The sequence below is a fragment of the Eriocheir sinensis genome, chromosome 40 (assembly GCF_024679095.1).
Source record: "Eriocheir sinensis breed Jianghai 21 chromosome 40, ASM2467909v1, whole genome shotgun sequence".
Lineage (NCBI taxonomy): Eukaryota > Metazoa > Arthropoda > Malacostraca > Decapoda > Varunidae > Eriocheir > Eriocheir sinensis.
The window spans coordinates 8527276-8548123 of record NC_066548.1 but is presented as its reverse complement, the minus strand read 5'-3'; the positions used below and the strand labels follow the sequence as shown (position 1 = coordinate 8548123).

Below are 20848 nucleotides of genomic sequence, written 5' to 3'. Positions count from 1 at the left end.
AGATTTGATAGGCAGGATCTTTTGTTTCGGAAGCCATGTTGTGAGTCCCCAATTAATGAGTGGCTTTCAAGGTAACTCACAATTTTGTCTCTAATTATGCCCTCAAGTAGCTTACCTACAACCGAAGTTAGACTAATGGGCCTGTAATTACCTGGTACTTTTTTGTCTCCTTTCTTAAAAATCGGTGTCACGTTAGCCTTTTTCCAATCTGAAGGGACAATGCCTTGTCGCAAGGACATATTGAATACGGTTGTGAGGGAGGAGAGTATTTCGCTCTTTGTTTCTTTCAGCAGAGTTGGATATACTTTATCAGGTCCGGGACTTTTATTTGTTTTAAGTGATTTGAGGGCTTTAAGGACTTCATCGGGTTTTATTTCAAAGTTAGACAATGCATGCTCGGGATTTACATTAGTACTGGTGTTGGTGGTGGTGGTGGGAGGACTGTTATTATTAAACACCGAGGAAAAGTAATTATTTAATAGGTTTGCAATGTGTTGGCTGTCAGTCACTAGTGCACCGTCGCTGTTTGTTAAAGGTCCAATTCCACTTTACGCTTGGGTAAAATGCGCATCATAGTGTATTCTTATCGAATGGAAACAATTGTGATCTTAAGGAGATGTAACTAATTAACTTCCCTTCCTGTTTAGAAACTCTAGGAAAAGAGTGAAGACGTTGGCCTTGATAGTACAGACCGGCAGCCCGCCTACAGCCACCACCAGTTGACGGGTCGGGTCCGTTGCGCGAGGTGGTGTCTCGTCGTTGCTCTACGCATCACTTTCACCCCACAGTTAAGGTACCCTCTCACCTTATTTTGTTTATTATTTGTGAGGAGTTTTTGACTCTACAAACACTAGAACGGGACTATCCTATGTTGATTAATACGGCATTTAACCTCAAAGCGAGGATCTAATGAGAAAAAAAAAACTTGTATAAAATCCCGTTTGCTGTCAGATCCATTCCCCGGATTACCTTCCGGGACACTTGTGTCGATGTGCTTTGAAAGTTGTTCACAGCAGTAGGTGAACTGTACAGCTAGTCTGAATACTCATTGCCATCGCCTCACTGTGCCGCCCCTCGAGCGTGCTGCGGCTGCCAGTGTGGGTCTCCACCTGTAGATCTGAAGGTCACCCAACAGCCGCCTCACCGCCCTATACTTCTGTTCTTGACGATATAGCAGAATAAATAGGAAATGCTGAGAATAATACGCAGGATGTGTGTGTGTGTGTGTGTGTGTGTGTGTGTGTGTGTGTGTGTGTGTGTGTGTGTGTGTGTGTGTGTATATATATATATATATATATATATATATATATATATATATATATATATATATATATATATATATATATATACCCACAACAACACATTCAGGACCACGCATATCCGAATGTTTCCAGTCCTGCCAGTGACGCACCCAGTGTCAGCACGCACAGGAAGAGCCACACCAAGGAATCATATCCGCATACGTGTGGCTTTTGTTTTTTCCTTCCGTTGATGTCACAACCCAGAGGGAAATTACTCATATTCTTTTTCCCCTCTCTTAAAATGTAATGAAAACGTTTCTTTCCTTCCTATATATATTGCCTCGTAAATGGGAGCTTAAATTTCTCAACTGTTGTATTTTGATGTGATGAGACTGAGTGATAGGGAAACAGGGAGCGTGGGGGGGGGGGGGGTATGGAAAATATTGTCATGCCCCCCTGGGGGCCACCATGAGCAGGTGATGAAGTACACTTGTGCTCCTGTGGATGTGGTCTCTTCAGCTTTCTCCTGTGAAGCTCATCTCGTAATGATGAAGCCTGCTGTTCGTTATTATGGATCGTGCCTGACTAAGAAAGTTTGCAGCGACTTATGATAATGAAAGTCTGCTTGGACTATTTATTTCCTGTTATTTTTTTTATTATTTTATTTTTTTGTAACGTCATTGGCAACGCATATACCTATACGGTTATTGACAAGGTCCTTGTATTTTCACTTGATTGTCGAATACCACTCATGAGTGATTTAGTTTTTTATCCAACAGTTTTTGTTGCACGTGGGCGAGACCAGGTCTCCTTGTGGGGGTGACATGTCTATTTTTCCATTCATTTTTACTGTTCATCGTTGGTTTCCGTAGTTTTCTTGCAGCGAGTGTGACATCCCTCTAAGCATTCTATAAAAATCAAGATCGTATCTTTATGTGCTTCAAGATTCCTCTACGATGGCTTGGCCTCCTTGTGAGTCCGCGCCACCCGAACACCATCATTTTTTGTCTCATTTTTATCAGTATGCCCATTTCCACACACTGACGAGTTCTGGAACTGCTGGGCATGGCAGGTGACGCAAGTATCTCCTCCCCTTCCCCGGCATTCCCCTAACTGTGGCCTAACAAGTGTAGATAGAGGTGCCCGCGTCACTGCCAGCCGTACAGGCATAACACCTGGCCAAGGGCACACCTGAATACAGAGACTTTCGTCACTGGTGCTCGGCTGGGGCGCGCAGTTCGCGGCACCCATCAGCTTGGCTTGTCATTATTTTCGCGTATTTCAACATCTTCAGTCAGTGTTTCATATAAATATATATATATATATATATATATATATATATATATATATATATATATATATATATATATATATATATATATATATATATATATATATATATATATATATATATATATATATATATATATATATATATATATATATATATATATATATATATATATATATATATATATATATATATATATATATATATATATATATATATATATATATATATATATATATATATATATATATATATATATATATATATATATATATCTATCTATATATATATATTTTTATATATTTATATATATATATATATTTATATATATATATATATATATATATATCTCTCTCTCTCTCTCTCTCTCTCTCTCTCTCTCTCTCTCTCTCTCTCTCTCTCTCTCTCTCTCTCTCTCTCTCTCTCTCTCTCTCTCTCTCTCTCTCTCTCTCTCCGCACAGTTGCGTTACACAGTCTTCCTATGGTCCTCACGTTATAAGTATTTTCTCTTCTTCGATCAGACCATCTCATGTAAAAGATGTAAAAGACAACCAGGTGCAGCGTTTACTTGACGAGGGAAAAGACAAGCGCCTCCAGGGAAGGGGGAAAGTAGTTTTACCGTACACTGCACCTTCGGAAACAGGCACGGCACCCTTGACTCTCGATCTGTATTGTGAAAATCTGACCCGGATCAGTATACCGTGATCTCTGGCAGCGGAAAAAAAGTTGCAGCACAGGGTAGGGCTCCTTGGCGCGGCGCCAAACACGTCCTGGGAATCACGTAGCTTGCTGGTGTGTCGTGATCCACAGCAAGGGACACTTATTGTTGCCGACCGCTCCATATGTTATCCACCGACTCAGATTCTAGCAAGGAGGATACTATGTAGCGTAGCGTAAAACAGTATTTCCTATGGGGCCTTCCAAGCGTTGAGAGGTAAGAATCCATCCCGGCAGTGACGTCAGCAGGTGGGCGGGGCTTCCGGCTGCATTGTCAAGAGGAAATCTCAATGCGGAGATGAGCAACAATGAATGATCCATCGCATCACCAACGCTACATATGTGGAGTGTTCCGTGTTCCAAGACATGCACGCGTATTTCGGAGGGTAGAAATCCATGAACGTGCTCCGTTGCGCGTAATAAAAAGAGCGTGTCAAGGCCAGCCGGTGAATGTCGCTTCGCGGTGCTGGATAGAGCCGCACTAACTTAACCTTACCCGGCGCAAAAGAACTTGTACGTCAGGTGTCACTGATATTAAAGATCGTCACGAAGCTGAGGTCGGTATTCTCAGACACTTCCACCTCTCACATCAACTATTTCCTAAGACCGAAAAGGAGGTTAATCGGGTTCTCATGAGTGTTTTTCTAAATTCATGGTACAAAAGAAAGATCACACTACCACGAGGGATCATAAAACTGCACCTGGTAATGCTCAACACCCCTACGAAAGCCTTGTCTAATATATGTGCTTGGTCGCCGAGATGTTTAAGTAGGTAAGACGTTGCCTCCTTCGCCCTCCTTCATAACAAGCCACGAATACAAGACCCTACCTTAATGTGAAAGAAAATGTGTTGTTGTTGTTGTTGTGTATGGGAGGCCTTGAGTGGCTGCCGCGTCACGCCCGCCTTCCTCACCTGCCAATTAAAACATTCCCTCCCTGCGGCGACCCGTTTAACGTTTTAACATACAGTGGTCCTTTAAGTTTTCGGCACTGATACCTGCAAGGTCAACCTTTATTTTATTTAATTATGTCCCCACTAGGTCGGCACGTCGGCACATCAATGTTACTCTTATTAAAGTGCCCACATCTCTCCTCCAACTTAATCTTCTGCTGTCATATACGTTTTCTTCCAACGTTCAAACCATTTGGCAAACCATAGGAAAGAGCGTATATTAAATATGGAAATAGCGATGGAATAGACCACATCCTTAAATTTGTGAAGCAAGTTATTTTGGTTAGCTTGTACTGTTAAAAAAAAAAACGTAAAATACTAATATTAATTTATTTTCAGTTTACTTTATTTGCACTGTATGAATGTACGTATGTACTATATACAGTGCGTGAAAAATTAAATTTTAGAAAAGTTACCGTAGTAGTCACGATGTCATGATACATGTTTGACAAACTATCAATTCTCCCAAGCATATTTAGTATGATTTGCACAACATTTTTTTTATATATTTCAACTCATCATGCATGAAACGTAGTTTATTCAGTTAGAAAAAATGGGTATCCTTTTTGAAAATGTTGAACACACACACACACACACACACACACACACACACACACACACACACACACACACACACACACACACACACACACACACACACACACACACACACACACACACACACACACATTTAAAAATACTCCTTCATCCTCCAGGGATAAAACATGCTAGGAATGTTTTATTTATTTTTCTTCCAATATACTATTTTTCAAACGCTTAACTGTAAACAACACCCAGCAGGAGGATCCAAACACACGCTGGGCCTTGCTGAGCATCACCCGCGCCACTAAACAGGTTGCCGCCGGCAAGGCTAAGCAACTATGTCAACAGATACCACCGACCTCACGAGCTACGACAACCCGGCCTTCCTGACCGATACCAATGGCACCGCGGCCGACAACTTGGCTGAGGCCGAGGAGGGGAAGGCGACGCCGAGGGAGGAGGACATACACACCTTGGTAAGAGCAAAGCATCGCGACGGAGACCAGGGAGGGAATCGGTCACGGAGGGTGTCCTTGCTACAGGTGCGGGGTTATTATGTGGGCCCGGCGGAAATCCCAGTAAAATAACAGCCGCGGAACCCTGGTGTAGCTTTTGTTGTAGTGCGAGTAAGAGGCGATTTTGGGGGATGCATGGCGTGAGAGAATCGATCAATAAATCGCTGGGTCTATGGGCAACACCTGGATGTAATAAACCTCACGTCAGTGCAGAGAGAAAGTGCAAAGTATCAGGCGGAGGTAAGGGAAGGCGGCTCATTAATGCTTCGTTAAAAGGTTATACCACCAACTCCACTAGAAAGTTTTACTATTAACCGTGAAAAAACGTGCGTGTGAGAGAGAGAGAGAGAGAGAGAGAGAGAGAGAGAGAGAGAGACAACCCAGCAAACAGGAAACGTTTACACAACGTTGTTTTTAGGTTGCATCTTCGTCCGTCTAAAAGTTACGCCATCAGCACGTAATAATTACTTTGTGATTTTCTGACCAAACTGTGACGTTCTTGGTGATTTCCTGATTGGTGATTTTCTGACCAAACTCATGATTATATAATTGTAATAATTATGTAAAATTGTAAACTTAATTATCGTAAGTGATTTGATTTTCATGGATAAATGCTAATAAAGTTTAATTTTATATTTCAAATAGCCTTAACCTTTTTGCAAGTCAAATAGTCTTAATCTTTTTATAAGTCAAATAGTCTTAACCTTTTGCTGCAAGCGCCTCCTGTCACGCCATCCATTAAATGTAAGCAAGAAACCAATTCTTTCACGCAATGGATCTCTGTTCAAGGGAATTGGCTTTTCTTTTTCTTTCAGTTAGTAAGATTTATCATAGTGTTTGTGGCTACTGTACAATATATAACCTTTGTATCTGTAGCCTACTTTAAACAAAAACTGTGCATTTCATTCTTTCCCTATAATTCCGTAGCCTACTTACTTTAAACAAGAATTGTGCATTTAATTCTTTCCCAATAATTCCGTAGCCTACTTACTTTAAGCAAAAAACTGCAATTTATTCTTTAATAATAATTCAATGTCGATATAAAAGCTTATGTGACAGTCTTCATTATCAGTGTATATTACATATATCTAGTTTTAAGGCTCATTAGAGACATACATATTTAGAAGATTTAAATATATCCTAATGAAATTGTTCAGAAATATTCAGTAAATAGATATTACATGTTAAGTTTCCTAATCTGGTGTTTGGAATACTCTGGACAGGTGAGAATAGGGCCCTAAAAAGTGAAGAGCATGTCCTGCAAAGGTAGCAAGGACGTTGCAATAAGATAGCAAGAAGGTCCTCAAAAGGTCATGGGTACGTTGTTTCACATCGTTGTGACAACCTTTCTGGAAGTGGACAAAGTTCTGTTCCCACAACGTTTTCATAAAGTCCCACACAACGTATCTGGAACCTATTCATAACGTTTTGACAACGTTGTTGCAACGTGATATTGTTTGCTGGGAAAGCAAGAGAGAGAGGCAGAGAGAGAGGCAGAGGCAGGCAGAGAGAGAGAGAGAGGCAGAGAAAGAGGCAGAGGCAGGCAGAGAGAGAGAGAGGCAGAGACAAAGGTAGAGACAAAGGCAGAGACAGAAGCAGAGAGAGGCAGAGACAGACAGAGACAGAGGCAGCGAGAGGCAGAGACAAAGGCAGAGAGAGAGGCAGAGATAGAGGCAGAGACAGGCAGAGAGAGAGGCAGAGACAGGCAGAAAGAGGCAGAGACAAAGCCAGAGAGAGAGGCAGAGACAGAGGCAGAGACAAAGGCAGAGGGAGAGAGGCAGAGACAGAGGTAGAGAGAGGCAGATAGAGGCAGAGCTAGACAAAGACAGAGAGAGGCAAAGACAAAGGCAGAGAGGCAGAGACAGAGAGAGGCAGAGACAAAGACAGTTAGAGTCAGAGAGAGGCAGAAAGAGATGCAGAGAGAGAGGCAGAGACAGAGGCAGACAGAAGCAGAGACAGAGGCAGAGACAGAGGCAGAGACAAGAGGCAGAGAGGCAGAGACAGAGGTAGAGAGAGGCAGAGACAGAGGCAGAGAGAGGTAGAGACAGAGGTGGAGAGAGGAAGAGACAAAGGCAGAGAGAGAGAGAGAGAGAGAGAGAGAGAGAGCAAGGCAGAGGGAGAGAGGCAAGGAGGGGGGGGGCAGAGGGGGGAAGGAGGGAGGCAGCAGCCAATCAGGAGATATCAAAGCGTGACGTCAATGCAGGGGGTAGGGCTAGGCTCCGCGTGACAAAATCCTAACAACCGTTCGTAAATATGCGTCCCGGGCTCCGTTGATGACGTCACTGACGGTCGACGGATCCGTGAAAACGGACTAGTGGGAACCCCGCCTTATAGTCGTCTTGGACATTCACACACCACACACCCCATACCCCTTCCTCATAGAGGGACAGTAACCATTCCTTGTCAGCGGAAAAATCCCGGCCTGAGCGGGGCTCGAACAACCGTCTGTCAGACCGCAAAGCCTGGAAGCGCAGCGCTTTAACCGACTGAGCTATCAGAGTGGTGTAAGCACTGTATTGTACTGTACTGTAAGCATTTAATTCAGTGAACGTCTGTGTGTGTGTGTGTGTGTGTGTGTGTGTGTGTGTGTGTGTGTGTGTGTGTATACAATGTTATCAACTACTGTAAGAATTTAATTCAGTGAACGTAAAGAGCTCGGTTCCAAGCTCAACGGGACACACAGCAGAGGGAGCTTGTTACACTGCTCGTCGACGTCACCTGCTGGGCGAAGTAACGTTAGCTGCGCAGCACCTCGGGGAAACCTTGGGGAAACCTCAGGGATGTTGGTTGTGATAATACGGACGTTACAGGTGCCGCCTTAGTCCTACTCACAGGAGGGGCGGAAACAACTTCCTAACCGAATGAGACTAACGGAACTTTAAATAAAAAGTGGAACTTTTGGTATTTTTTTCAAAAAATATATTTAACATATCGTACGTCTGATTGCATAACGCAGTGAGGCGCCTCCAAGGCGATCAAGATTTTTTTTTTTACATACAACCTGTAATTGTCATACATTAAAATTTATAAATAACTGGAAATATGTGGCTTGATTAAAGATACGATTACAAGACTTGTCTCTAATGACACGAGCCGCTGGTGTCTCGGTATAGAAAATGCGCTGTAGAAAATGTGGCTTACCCCCTAGAACGTTGATGCTACCTCTGCTACTATCTTATTATCATTATTATTATTATTATTATTATTATTATTATTATTATTATTATTATTATTACCTCCGCCAACGAAGTTGGAAGGAGGTTATATTTTCGGTCCGGTCAGTATGTTTATCTATCTATTTATTTATTTGTTTGTTTGTTCGTGTACAGTCTCCTGTGCACAATTTTGCGGATGTCTCAACCAATTTTTCAGGGAAGCTTCGTCTCCATCCAGAATAGAACACATAAAATTTTTGATGTCAAAGGTCAAAGGTCAAGGTCAAGGTCGCACAAAACGTCAGATTGGCCATAACTTCGGTTCTCGTCATCATAGAGACTTCAGACTGGGTTCATATTTTAGCTCATGGAAAGATGCACCTTGCATGACCTTGACATTGACCTTTGACCTTGACCTCGAAAAATTCGCCCAAGGTCAAAGTTTCCACAAAAATTGAATTTCATCAAGTCTCAAAACAAATGCTTCCATATGATGCACCTTGCATGGCCTTGACCTTGACCGTTGATCTGACCTCGAAAAGTTTGCCCAGGGTCAGTTTCCAAAAAAATAGAATTTCTTCAAATTTCGAAACAAATGCTTCCATATGATGCACATAATCACAGTTGATGCCCATACCAATTTTCAGGACGATCTTTGGCGGACGTGTGCACTCTCCGAGTGCTATGCCTCTAGTTGTTATTATTATTATTATTATTATTATTATTATTATTATTATTATTATTATTATTATTATTATTATTAGGTATTATTATTCACAATAGCATCATTATTATCATCCTTATTGGCATTACAATGTATATTACTATTCCTATCACTTTGATTCATCTTGCTGAGGAACAAGTTTCAAGATTTGAGAAAGTTTTTTTTTTTATTTGTTAAAAGTCATATTGATACAGACAGGTGCGCACCGGGACGCATTCCTAGTCGTCTTGGCGGGTATCCCAGCATGATTAAAAATAATAATTTATGAGTGCTGACGCGAAACTTATTCGTCAATATGTCTCAGACTCTTGATATTATTCTCAGCATCCTCCGAGTCCTCTAAACTTAAATAAATTATTATTATTTCGAATAAGTATAATTTAACAAATTAATTCGATTTATAAAACCCAATACATTTGACTTTCCAGATGCAGTATTCAAGTATCAGGCCGAGATTGAAAACTGTACCAGTATACTTTCACTTTTCAACTAGAATCTGGGGGTTAAAAACATTATGTATACATTTTATACTAACAATATATTCTCTCTCTCTCTCTCTCTCTCTCTCTCTCTCTCTCTCTCTCTCTCTCTCTCTCTCTCTCTCTCTCTTTGTGTGTGTGTGTGTGTGTGTGTGCGGCAGAAACGGGTGGTGGTGGGCGCGGAACACTCGTATCCGCCCGAGAAGGATACGGGCACATCGGCCAACTCCTACCGCGTCAGCAGGTCACTGGAAAATGGCACCCAGCTCCCTCAGGGGCAACCTGCCTCGCCGGAGGAACAGCACGAGGAAGGAGACGACGACGAGGACAACAGTCTCTGCAGCCTGTTCCCGGGCTACGCTTCACTCAAGGAGAGAATCTACACCCTCGCCAAGGTAAGGAAGGACTCTTGTTTTGCCACTTTGCATGACTCTGGTATATAATTGTGAAGAAGCATAGTAAGCATAGTAGCATTGTGAAGAAGCATAGTAAGTATACGTAATACACATGAGGACGTGCTGTAGTGGTAGTACTTCATAATACACTGATACATAATAAAGTAACTGTACTTTTCACGAATGCGATAATGAAAATACTTTTGCTGTTGACAAGACAAACCGAAATCTTATCTTGAAAAAAATCAGGAAGCTGCTGAGAGTTGATACTTCTATAAGATGTTCGTGTATTTTCTGTATATATAATGGCTCCAAATCCCTCCAAACTGCCACAACTGTGCTTTCGTAACTACCTCTTATTGATGCGCAGCCAGTATATTTCAAGGGAGCACTTAAGTAGATTATCACTGTAAGTAAATGCATGAATAAAACTTTGATATCTCATTGTCTTTATACAGCCAGCATAACCCACCCAGATAACTTTCAACTTTGGTCGGCGAAGTTCATGCTAACTCTCGTTTTTTTTTTTTTTTTCTTTTTTCTTCATTGATCAGAAATGCAGCATCATGCTAGTAGGAAGCATGACAAAATAATACTAAATAATATATATACCTACCTATCACTGACATGTATCCGATATCATCATATATAATTTTTGCCATCATAAATTGATTTCGCCACGTGCCTTTTTTTTATTTCGATCCGAGAGCATGCTAGTTACCACAGCGACCTCCTTACGTCGACATGGTGCAAGGACTTACGCATCACTGCCTGTCAAAACTGGCTTCCTCAGCAAGAGTAATGGTAGACGAAAGCAAGGAGACTGTTTTCGTTGTGCCTTTCCCGATTATTTAACTTCTACTACTAAAGGTTTCAGGGGCCGTGTTCCCCTGTTTTTCGCAAATAAACTTTAACAAAGCGTCGGACAAGGATGTTATTTTGGCAGTGGATGTTTGAGACCCCGACCTAATGGGCAAAAATATGATTTGCTGTCACATGTGGATAATGAAGCACTTATAAGAGTAAATTTAGGGTAAACTTGGCTAAAAGTTAAAGGCACTGTGAGCGAGGCTAGCCCCGCCCCGCTCATCTTCTCGTTTTCTTCTCGCTTTGTTAAAGTTTTATTTGCGAAAAACAGGGGAACACGGCCCCTGAAACCGTTAGTAGTCGGTAAGAGTAGAAGCAAAGCGTCCCCGTTTTTATGGTGGACGACGCGCGGGAAACATCTGACGGCGATCGAGTGAACTGATAAGGACAGATTATACTTATTAATTTGAGAGAAATTTGTCTTTTCGGGAAGGAGATACTGGGATCCGCATCGACGTTCATTGCAGTCCAACTCTTCCCTTACACTGCATGCGTCTCTCCTTCCACCCTCGCCGTTATTGTTTTTTTTATGGGTTTTTTTTTCCCGAATACTTCCTTTGAGTCTGCCTTTACACCTTGCCTCTCAGTTATTATTTCTTTCAACGTTTTACTTTAGAATCTGCCTCTACTTCTTCCTCGTCCATAGTTGTCTAATTTTTTCCCAGCCTTTCCCTGGATTCTGCCTTTGCTCCTTGTCTTGCCGTCATTATTTTTACTGTTATTATTACTATCGTTTTCTTTCACAATGTGTCTCTTTCCAGGGCCGGGATTTAGAGCGGTGGCTGCGGCGGCTCGTGCTCATCGTGTTGTGCTGCCTCTACGTCGCCTACTTCATCGCCGTGCTCGTTATACGGTCAAAAGTCGAGGTAACAATACACCTCTCTCTCTCTCTCTCTCTCTCTCTCTCTCTCTCTCTCTCTCTCTCTCTCTCTCTCTCTCTCTCTCTCTCTCTCTCTCTCTCCGCCACTTCATATTCAACTTTTATTGAGAACTTATTTGTGCATCTTCAAATAAACCTTTTAAGCACATTATAATGGTAAAACAGGTCCTTTTTTAATCCGCTTGCATACACCACCATTATATACAAGAAATGGCACTGTGTGTGTGTGTGTGTGTGTGTGTGTGTGTGTGTGTGTGTGTGTGTGTGCTAGAGAGAGAGAGAGAGAGAGAGAGCAGCGGCATGTGGCCGTATAATCAGTATCCACACACGATGTAAGTGCCAATGTGCCACAAAGTCTCGTGTAACCAAACTTTGTCTCCCCGCAGGAGGAGGACTACTGGTGTGACGGAGACGGGTTCCTCATCCTCCTCACCGTGTTTGTCGTGACGGGGATCCTTTACTTCAAGGTGAGTCCTTCCCTCCCTCTGGACTACTTCTTTCGTGAACTGAGAAACGCACCCACCAAAACGCCGCCCGTTACAGCTGAAAACACTCCCAGCGGAAGCATTATAAGGTATACAATGGGAGTGTAAAAGAAATATGCCTTGATCCTCTGCCGTACTTATGAAACAAGAGAACTCGGAACCGCTTGGAATTCATTAATGTAAGAGCCTGGCGTATGCAGTAAAAGTTCAGAGGGAAAAAAAGACAAATTCGTAGCCTGAGGAGAGACGTGTGTCATGTGATTTATTTATTTATTTATTTTACTGCTTAAGCTTGAAGTCCTGTGTTCCTTGTCCCAATACTAACAAATATATCTCTCACTCTGCATTAACAAGACAAACACTCATGAGAACCCGAATAATCTCCTTTTTGGCCTCTGGAAGTAGATGATGTGCGAGGCGGAAGCGTCTGAGAACACCTACCAATAATAGCCTAGCATCGTTAACATATTTAGAACATATTTAGAATACCGACACACTTAAACTTTTGGTGCGTGAAAGGGTTAAAAAATACTTATAATACCGACACATATTTAGAACATATTCAGAATACCGACACATATTTAGAACAATGACACGTATTTAGAACACATTTAGAATACCGACCATTAATAGCCTAGCATTGTTAACGTATTTAGAACATTGTAGTATTTATTAGTTTTCTGCCTCGATCATAGGTATCACGATCCCATGAAACGACGGCTTTCAATGCAGCTTGCCATCTGACACTTAATCATCAATATATTCTAGACGAGTAGCCAGAATTAATCAAATGTGGAAAGGAAAACAAGTTCGTGTGAGAATATAGTTTTTTTTTTTTTTCTTTTTTGCCAAATTACCGTTAACCTTAGCGTGGAAACATAAAAAGCGTAGTCCTACTTACCAATGAGAATACTCGAGGACCATTGGGTAAACAGACTCCTGCACTTGGTTTTCAAAGGTAGTTCGGGCCTTGGACCAGCGCGCTCATTCCCCGTCCCCGACTTGACTATGATAACTGAGGTGTCCGTGCACCGCCCCGCTTGTTCGTTGCGTTGAATATTGAATAATGCTGATGGCCACGGCGCACGTCACTCACACACACAAAAAAGGAAACAACTCTCTTCTACGTCTCACTGAACCTGCCTTCAATATTTAACTTCATCTAAAACTCCTCAAAACCAAATAATGTTAAATTCCAGAAGGATACGATCGTCGACCGCCGACCGCCAATGACGACAACAGCGCAGCGCGAAGCGTATCACGTATTTATCGTAAAGAATTTAATCTGATCGAACTAAATCTAACCTGACCTGCCCTGACGTAACTCAACATATCTAAATCTAATCTACTAGAGGTTTCAGGGGCCGTGTTCCCCTGTTTTTCGCAAATAAAACTTTAACAAAGCGTCGGACAAGGATGTTATTTTGGCAGTGGATGTTTGAGACCCCGACCTAATGGGTAAAAATATGATTTGCTGTCATATGTGGATAATGAAGCACTTATAAGAGTAAATTTAGGGTAAACTTTGCTAAAAGTTAAAGGCACTGTGAGCGAGGCTAGCCCCGCCAACGACAAGGGTGTTGTTGGGTAGTTGGGTGGGGATGATTGTGTAAGGAAGGAAAGGTTGGGTATGGGGGAGGTTGGTGAACCAACTAGGTATGAAACCAGAAACTACTGCTCGCTTATATACATGCAGCATGTACTACCAATAGTCACATTTTCCATGTAAAGGATAAGTAATTTCCTTCGAGTAAAACTGTTTCTCCCAACTGATAGTCCATATAAGGAACATCCATATTTACAGTAGATTAAATATTGCTGCGGTGTGTGTGTGTGTGTGTGTGCGTGTGTGTGTGAAGCAGTAAAACATAATTGCTGGTTGGATGGATGATTACTCATACGTCAGAGCTAAACGTCACATCAACGTCACGAGAAGATGAGCGGGGCGGGGCTAGCCTCGCTCACAGTGCCTTTAACTTTTAGCCACTTTACCCTAAATTTATTCTTATAAGTGCTTCATTATCCACATGTGACACCAAATCATATTTTTGCCCATTAGGTCGGGGTCTCAAACATCCACTGCCAAAATAACATCCTTGTCCGACGCTTTGTTAAAGTTTTATTTGCGAAAAACAGGGGAACACGGCCCCTGAAACCGTTAGGCTAACCTGACCTGTACAGTAGGCAGAAACGAGAGCAGACTGATATATATATATATATATATATATATATATATATATATATATATATATATATATATATATATATATATATATATATATATATATATATATATATATATATATATATATATATATATATATATATATATATATATATATATATATATATATATATATATATATATATATATATATATATATATATATATATATATATATATATATATATATATATATATATATATATATATATATTCCATATATATATATATATATATATATAAATGAAGGAGACTATTAGATAACAGTAACGTTGTGGAGCATCGTGAATTAAAAAAAAAAAAAAAGAATCCTGAGTAGCCTACTTTTATCTGTTCATGGCAAACCTCTTTAATGAAGTAATCGTGAGTATGGCGGCGCGCGGGAGTGAAAAGAGTAAGGTCCATATTATCAAATTCTTGGAAGCCTCAGTCCATCTATTTCAAAAGGCTCTCGGAGAAGTTGTCGAGGTTTTCATTGGTGGTTTCTTGACCCTAGCGGTAGTTTTGGAAGGCTTCTGCGCCATAAACGGGGAAAACACTCATGACAACCCAACGCAGCTCCTCTGTGACATCCAAAAACGGTCGTAACAAGAGCCCGGAACGTTTGATAATATGAGTGTAACATCTGATCATGACCGCCATCACAGTCTCTCTCTCCTCCGCAGGTCGTGAAGCCATTATGGGGCGAATACTTGTACCACCACGTCGGTCTGCTCGTGAGTGCATTGATGTCCAAACTCTGGCGCTACAGGTGTGTGTGTGTGTGTGTGTGTGTGTGTGTGTGTGTGTGTGTGTGTGTGTGTTTTATTTCTCAACGTAAGTTATTTATTGGAAGTGCTTTCTATTCATCATGCAATTGTTTTTTACATTTTCTGTTTGAGTTCCATATCACAGTTACAAAACTACACAGAATATGGATATATGGATAGAAATATAGATAGATAGATAGATATACATATAGATAGACATATAAATAAATAGATAGATAGATAGATAGATAAATAGATAGATAGATAGATTGATAGAAAGATGGATAAATATAGATAGATAGATAGATAGATGGATAGATAGACTGACTGATTGATTGACTGACTGACTGACTGACTGATTGATTGATTGATTGATAGACAGATTTCGTTTTGATTGATTGAGTGTGTGTGTGTGTGTGTGTGTGTGTGTGTGCCCTAGGATAGCACTAATCAGAGCCCCGTGTTCCAGGGTGGTGCGCATCTGCCTGGGCCTCGGGCTGGTGCTGGCCGTAGCGATCTTCGTGGTGGCGGACTCCTGGCATGAACCTCACCGCCTCATCTCCCTCTTTGGCGTGTTCGTGCTGCTCCTGTTCGGCTTCGTCTTCTCCACCGCCCCTCGCAAGGTAAGAACTCCAAAGCACTCACTCGATAGCATGTAGGGGAGAGCGGCGATGACTGGGACAGTGGGATGGTCCGGACATAGCATCTATTGTAAAACGTATAGGGCTGAGTGCCGCGAGATTGTGTGAATGTGCAAAACTTTGTTGCCTTGGACCACACGGGACAACCACGCCCTAAGAGCTGTTCTTTTCGATGCAAGTCCGATGTTATGTTTTTTTGCATCTCATATGTATTATTTTTAGGGTGTATCGTAAGCTCTCACTTCAAGAACATGGCAAGTAGCGAAATGTACATTATTACGGTGAGACAACGATGCACGGTGATTCGGATAGATGAGTCTTTATGATTTTTTTATTTTTTTATCAATCTAAATACTACAGATGTTGCAACAGTTATAAAAAAAAGGTTAATTTGGTTGATTTATATTTAGATATTATGTTTGTGAGAAGAGAAGGAAGCCATAATTCCAAAATTCTTGAGATATTTCCTATAGGTCTCCTTTTTAATCTATTTTTCCTATAAATATTGAGAGGATACTTTTGTGCTTATACAAATGTCTTATAATGGATATGGTCTTTTTTATTAGCCAGTCATACTTTAGTTATATTAATATTATGCCGAGTAATACGAGTGTCCGTACCATCCCACCTCCTTGGCCGAACCATCACCACGGATGGGGATCTACATCTGAAAACTGGAAATGGCTACGAGTGTCATATTAACAGCCTAAAGAGCCAAAGAATGAAGGAACATTTTGAGATCAACAAAATTACACTAACTTTTTTTCTAAAAATATTTTTTTTAAAGTGGCCGAATCATCACCGCTCTGCCCTAAATATCGTTAACTACTAATCTCTCTTTTTGGCCTCTCATTCTATTTTCTTGGCAGGAGCAGTGCTTAGCGTTTTGTTTGCTTCTGTCTTTCTTCCTTTCTTTCTTTCTTTCTTTCTTTCTTTCTTTTCTGGTTTTCTTTCTATATGTTTTGCCCTCGAACTGCTTCCTCTGCTGTAAACAAAAGCGTATGAGACAGAAACAACAGATAGGTTCAGTAGGATAAAAGTTGTGTGCAGGTGATGGGGATTACGGGAAAAAAAAATCGACTAGCTCAGGAGCTACTTATCAGAGAATTGACGAAACTAAAATAGGATGGATGCCTCTAACCGTACGTGGTCATTCCTTCAGTTAGTTATATTTTGTTTCATGTTTTGGGCAAACGTTAACTTCTTTGGCTGGCCGCACAGGTGAGGTGGAGACACGTGGCCTGGGGGATGGGCCTGCAGTTCATCCTGGGGCTGATGATTCTCCGCTGGCCGCTGGGCAAGGCCGTGTTCCAGTGTGCCGGGGACAAGGTCTCCGCCTTCCTCGCCTTCACGGATGCGGGCTCCGGATTTGTCTTCGGAAAACTCGTCAGCGAACAACACATATTTGCATTCCAGGTGGAGTATACCGAGTGTTAATGCTTCTATTTGTAATGGACTATGCACATGCAGATATACAAATTAAGAATGATTGATATGTCGTGTCGATTATTAAATGGGTCATAAACTGAGAGCATTGATTGATTTGGGCGTTTGGGCAAACGTGTCTTTAGCCAATACAGGAAAAATGTAAAATTCTTACAGCGGCGCTGTAATGAATGCAGTTTATATGAAGCAATTATTTTTTGTTTGCTGCATCACCTCCTAATGACCATTTTATTCTACAGGTGCTGTCTGTGATCCTGTTCTTCAGCTTCTTCATCCAAATCCTATACTACTACGGCGCGATGCAGTGGGTGGTGCTCAAGCTGGGCTGGCTCCTGCAGGTCTCCATCGGCACCACCGCCTGCGAGAGTGTCAACGCCGCCGCCAACATCTTCCTCGGCCAGGTGAGGGTTGCCACGTCCCCGTCAGTGTCCAAATACTTATATTGGCGGATCACTGGCTCACCGTGGGTCACTTCGCAGCCTCCATCCGAGGCTTCCAGAAACACACTCGCGGTTTCATTTATGTTTGTAGATGTCTCTAACGGTATATATAAATATTACCTTAAAATGCAGGATACAGGATATATAGGAAAGTTAAAGTGACATGTTTACTGCAGTGATTGGCCTTACCCAATCAACCGTTGACAGACAGGCTATAAAGTGATTGTTCAGTCTCTCGGAAACTCTGGTATAAAGCGTTACCTTACCACCTGGCAGACGGAGGCGCCGCTGCTCATCAAGCCGTACATTCCCCTCATGACCAAGTCGGAGCTGCACGCCGTCATGACCGGAGGGTTCGCCACCATCGCCGGCTCGGTCCTCGCCGCCTACATCTCCTTCGGTGTAGACGCCTCACACCTCCTGTCGGCGTCGGTCATGAGTGCCCCAGCAGCCCTCGCCTATGCCAAGCTTTTCTATCCTGAAACCAAGCAATCAAAAACCAGTTTCAAGGACATCCAGATTGTTAAAGGGTGAGTGAAGGATGCAGGTTTTGCGGTGAAAGGTTACAGATCCATAAGGCCATTATGTTTCGTTAGTGTAGTAACATGCTTTAAAGTAATATGCAGCTAGGCAACAAAAGGAAAATGTCTCAGAACTACTATTAGCTAATAATAAGACATTTGGAGGCTCTGAAAACTCTAACCACCGCGAAGATGCCCCCGTTAAAAAATGTCCCTGGAAAACAGTTTAATACTCGAGTTCTCCTAACATGGACGGCGGCAGGTTGACCTCCATGAGTGTGACTGATTGGGTCTTTGTACAGAGATGAGGCCAACTGGCTGCACGCCGCCATGGTGGGGGTGACCAACGCCATCCCGCTCGTCGCCAACATCGCCGCCAACCTCATCGCCTTCTACGCCTTCATCGCCTTCTGCAGCAGCATCTTCGACTGGGGCTGCACGCTAGCCGGGGCCGAGGCAGGCGTGTGCTCCCTCGAGGTTTGTTTAGCCTGATAATTTCCCTTTAACTCAGGAATAAAATGGTCTTTTAATTTCATGCAAAGCTGCGGCAACAACCTGCGTGGGGGATATGAAGTTCATCTTGTGTTCCCTTCCAGAGTCTGTTCGGCTGGATCTTCATGCCGCTTGCGTGGGTCATGGGTGTGGACTGGGTGGAGTGTGACCTCGTGGGTGAGCTGATCGGCCTCAAGACCATCGTGAATGAGTTCGTCGCCTACGCCAAGCTGTCTGAGATGAAGAAAGCCGGGCTGCTATCGGTGGGTGCCTCCGTGCCTTCCTGGACTCCCTGCTTGGTTGTGGTTCAGCACAAATCATTTTTCTTTATTACAATACCAACCGAAACATGGGACTGTAAATGAAAGATAAAAGAACAATTAACAAAGAAATTCAGATTCCATGCATAGTGGAATTTGCTTCAAAATGCAAAATTATTTTCTTAACTGTATAGCCATGTACATTTTTATATATAAAAAAATATTATTCTTGTGTAATCCAGAAACGCGCGGAGATCATCGCGACGTACGCCCTGTGTGGCTTCAGCAACATCAGCTCCATCGGCATCAACCTGGGGTCCTTCGGGGCCATGGCGCCCTCCAGGCGTGCCGACCTGGCCAAGGTGGTGGTGAGGGCCATGATCGCCGGTAGCTGCGCCTGCTTCCTCACAGCCTGCATAGCTGGTAGGTCCTCCTCAGGCTTCAGCAGTTTGATAGTGTGTTTTTCTAATGCAAAATAAACAGAAATAACTTCTATATACGGTGTTTCAGAAGTCAGTTCTTGGAGAGTTTTTTTGTGTGTTCATGACTAAAATAGTTGTTTTGAAACGCTATTGGTAACCGCGTCCTTACGGTCCGTTTCCTCTTGGTGTCTCTCTAAACACCAGACTGGAGTTCACCATGCTCTCTGAAGGCTCGTTCTTGCTGACTGTCTTCAACATATTAAAATCCGCCACAACGTTGCCTCCTTTGTTTTGTTTTTTCTCACTGCTCTACTAAAACATTTAACCATATGCCACCACCCTTCCCGCGGTCATTCTACATTAACTTATTTCTATGCTGTCTTACTGCCTGATGCAAAAGTTAATCAGTTTCACTTTCTTCATCCTTTTCACTTATAAACTTTAGAAGACCCTTCCTTCATTTCCATTGCGGCGCTTTAAAAAAAAAATGTGTCATATCAGGCCACCTAGCAACGGGGTACTCATTTGACGTCTTTTTTTCGGGGGAAGGGGGGGGCAACTATTTGTGAGCATAATTTTGTCTTATTTTTTTCCCTCGGCTGGTTCTTGTAATGAAATAAATCAGTGCATAACAATATAAAAAGATTCAGGACGTTGCATGGCTCATTGCCTGGTCGAGTTTCCTTCCCGCTGTACCGAGGCCCCTCCCCGCACAGGCACGCTGCTGAGCGACGCCGATGCCCCCGGGAGTGTCACCACCGCCGTCAACGCCACCCTCGGCACCTAGAGCCGCCGGACGGGGCGCCGCGGCGTCGGGTGGCCATCGCCCACCAACCCTCGACAACCTGAAGCCGATCACAGTCACCCTCATCGCATCACACCATCACCAGACTCCGCCTGGTATTCATCCGTCACTGGAGGGGAAGCATCACATTATCCACGAGAGTTGTGAATTAATTTACCTTTACTATGTACTTACTCAAAGTATCGTTTTTTTTTTTTTTTTTGTGTATATATATATATATATATATATATATAGATATATATATATATATATATATATATTTATATATATATATATATATATATATATATATATATATATATATATATATATATATATATATATATATATATATATATATATATATATATATATATATATATATATATATATATATATATATATATATATATATATATATATATATATATATATATATTTTTTTTTTTTTCATGATAATTACTTATATGATATATTGGGGGGGAAGCACCACAGTATCCACGAGAGTTGTGAATTAATTTATTTTTACTATGTACTTACTCAAACTATCGTTATATATATATATATATATATATATATATATATATATATATATATATATATATATATATATATATATATATAT

At 41.7% G+C, this 20848-nt stretch overlaps 1 protein-coding gene across 1 annotated transcript; it reads left to right on the top strand.

Annotated features, from left to right (window-relative positions):
- The first annotated feature begins 653 nt into the window (after nt 1-653).
- On the top strand, nt 654-20443 carry LOC127009324 (sodium/nucleoside cotransporter 1-like). The gene is made up of 14 exons (XM_050882285.1): nt 654-793; nt 5003-5220; nt 9779-10012; nt 11641-11745; nt 12146-12226; nt 15134-15219; nt 15687-15840; nt 17080-17274; nt 17544-17705; nt 18021-18274; nt 18568-18742; nt 18862-19020; nt 19260-19440; nt 20156-20443. Exons 2-14 carry the CDS (start codon nt 5083-5085, stop codon nt 20224-20226), a joined length of 1995 nt encoding a protein of 664 aa, XP_050738242.1. The 5' UTR covers nt 654-793; nt 5003-5082; the 3' UTR covers nt 20227-20443.
- Nucleotides 20444-20848: the final 405 nt, after the last annotated feature.

Coding starts and splice junctions, on each gene's coding strand:
- LOC127009324 (XM_050882285.1), top strand. CDS start 5,083: ATGTCAACAGATACCACCGACCTCACGAGCTACGACAACCCGGCCTTC. Junction 10,013..11,640: donor GAATCTACACCCTCGCCAAG/GTAAGGAAGGAC, acceptor GTCTCTTTCCAG/GGCCGGGATTTAGAGCGGTG. Junction 15,841..17,079: donor TCTCCACCGCCCCTCGCAAG/GTAAGAACTCCA, acceptor CTGGCCGCACAG/GTGAGGTGGAGACACGTGGC.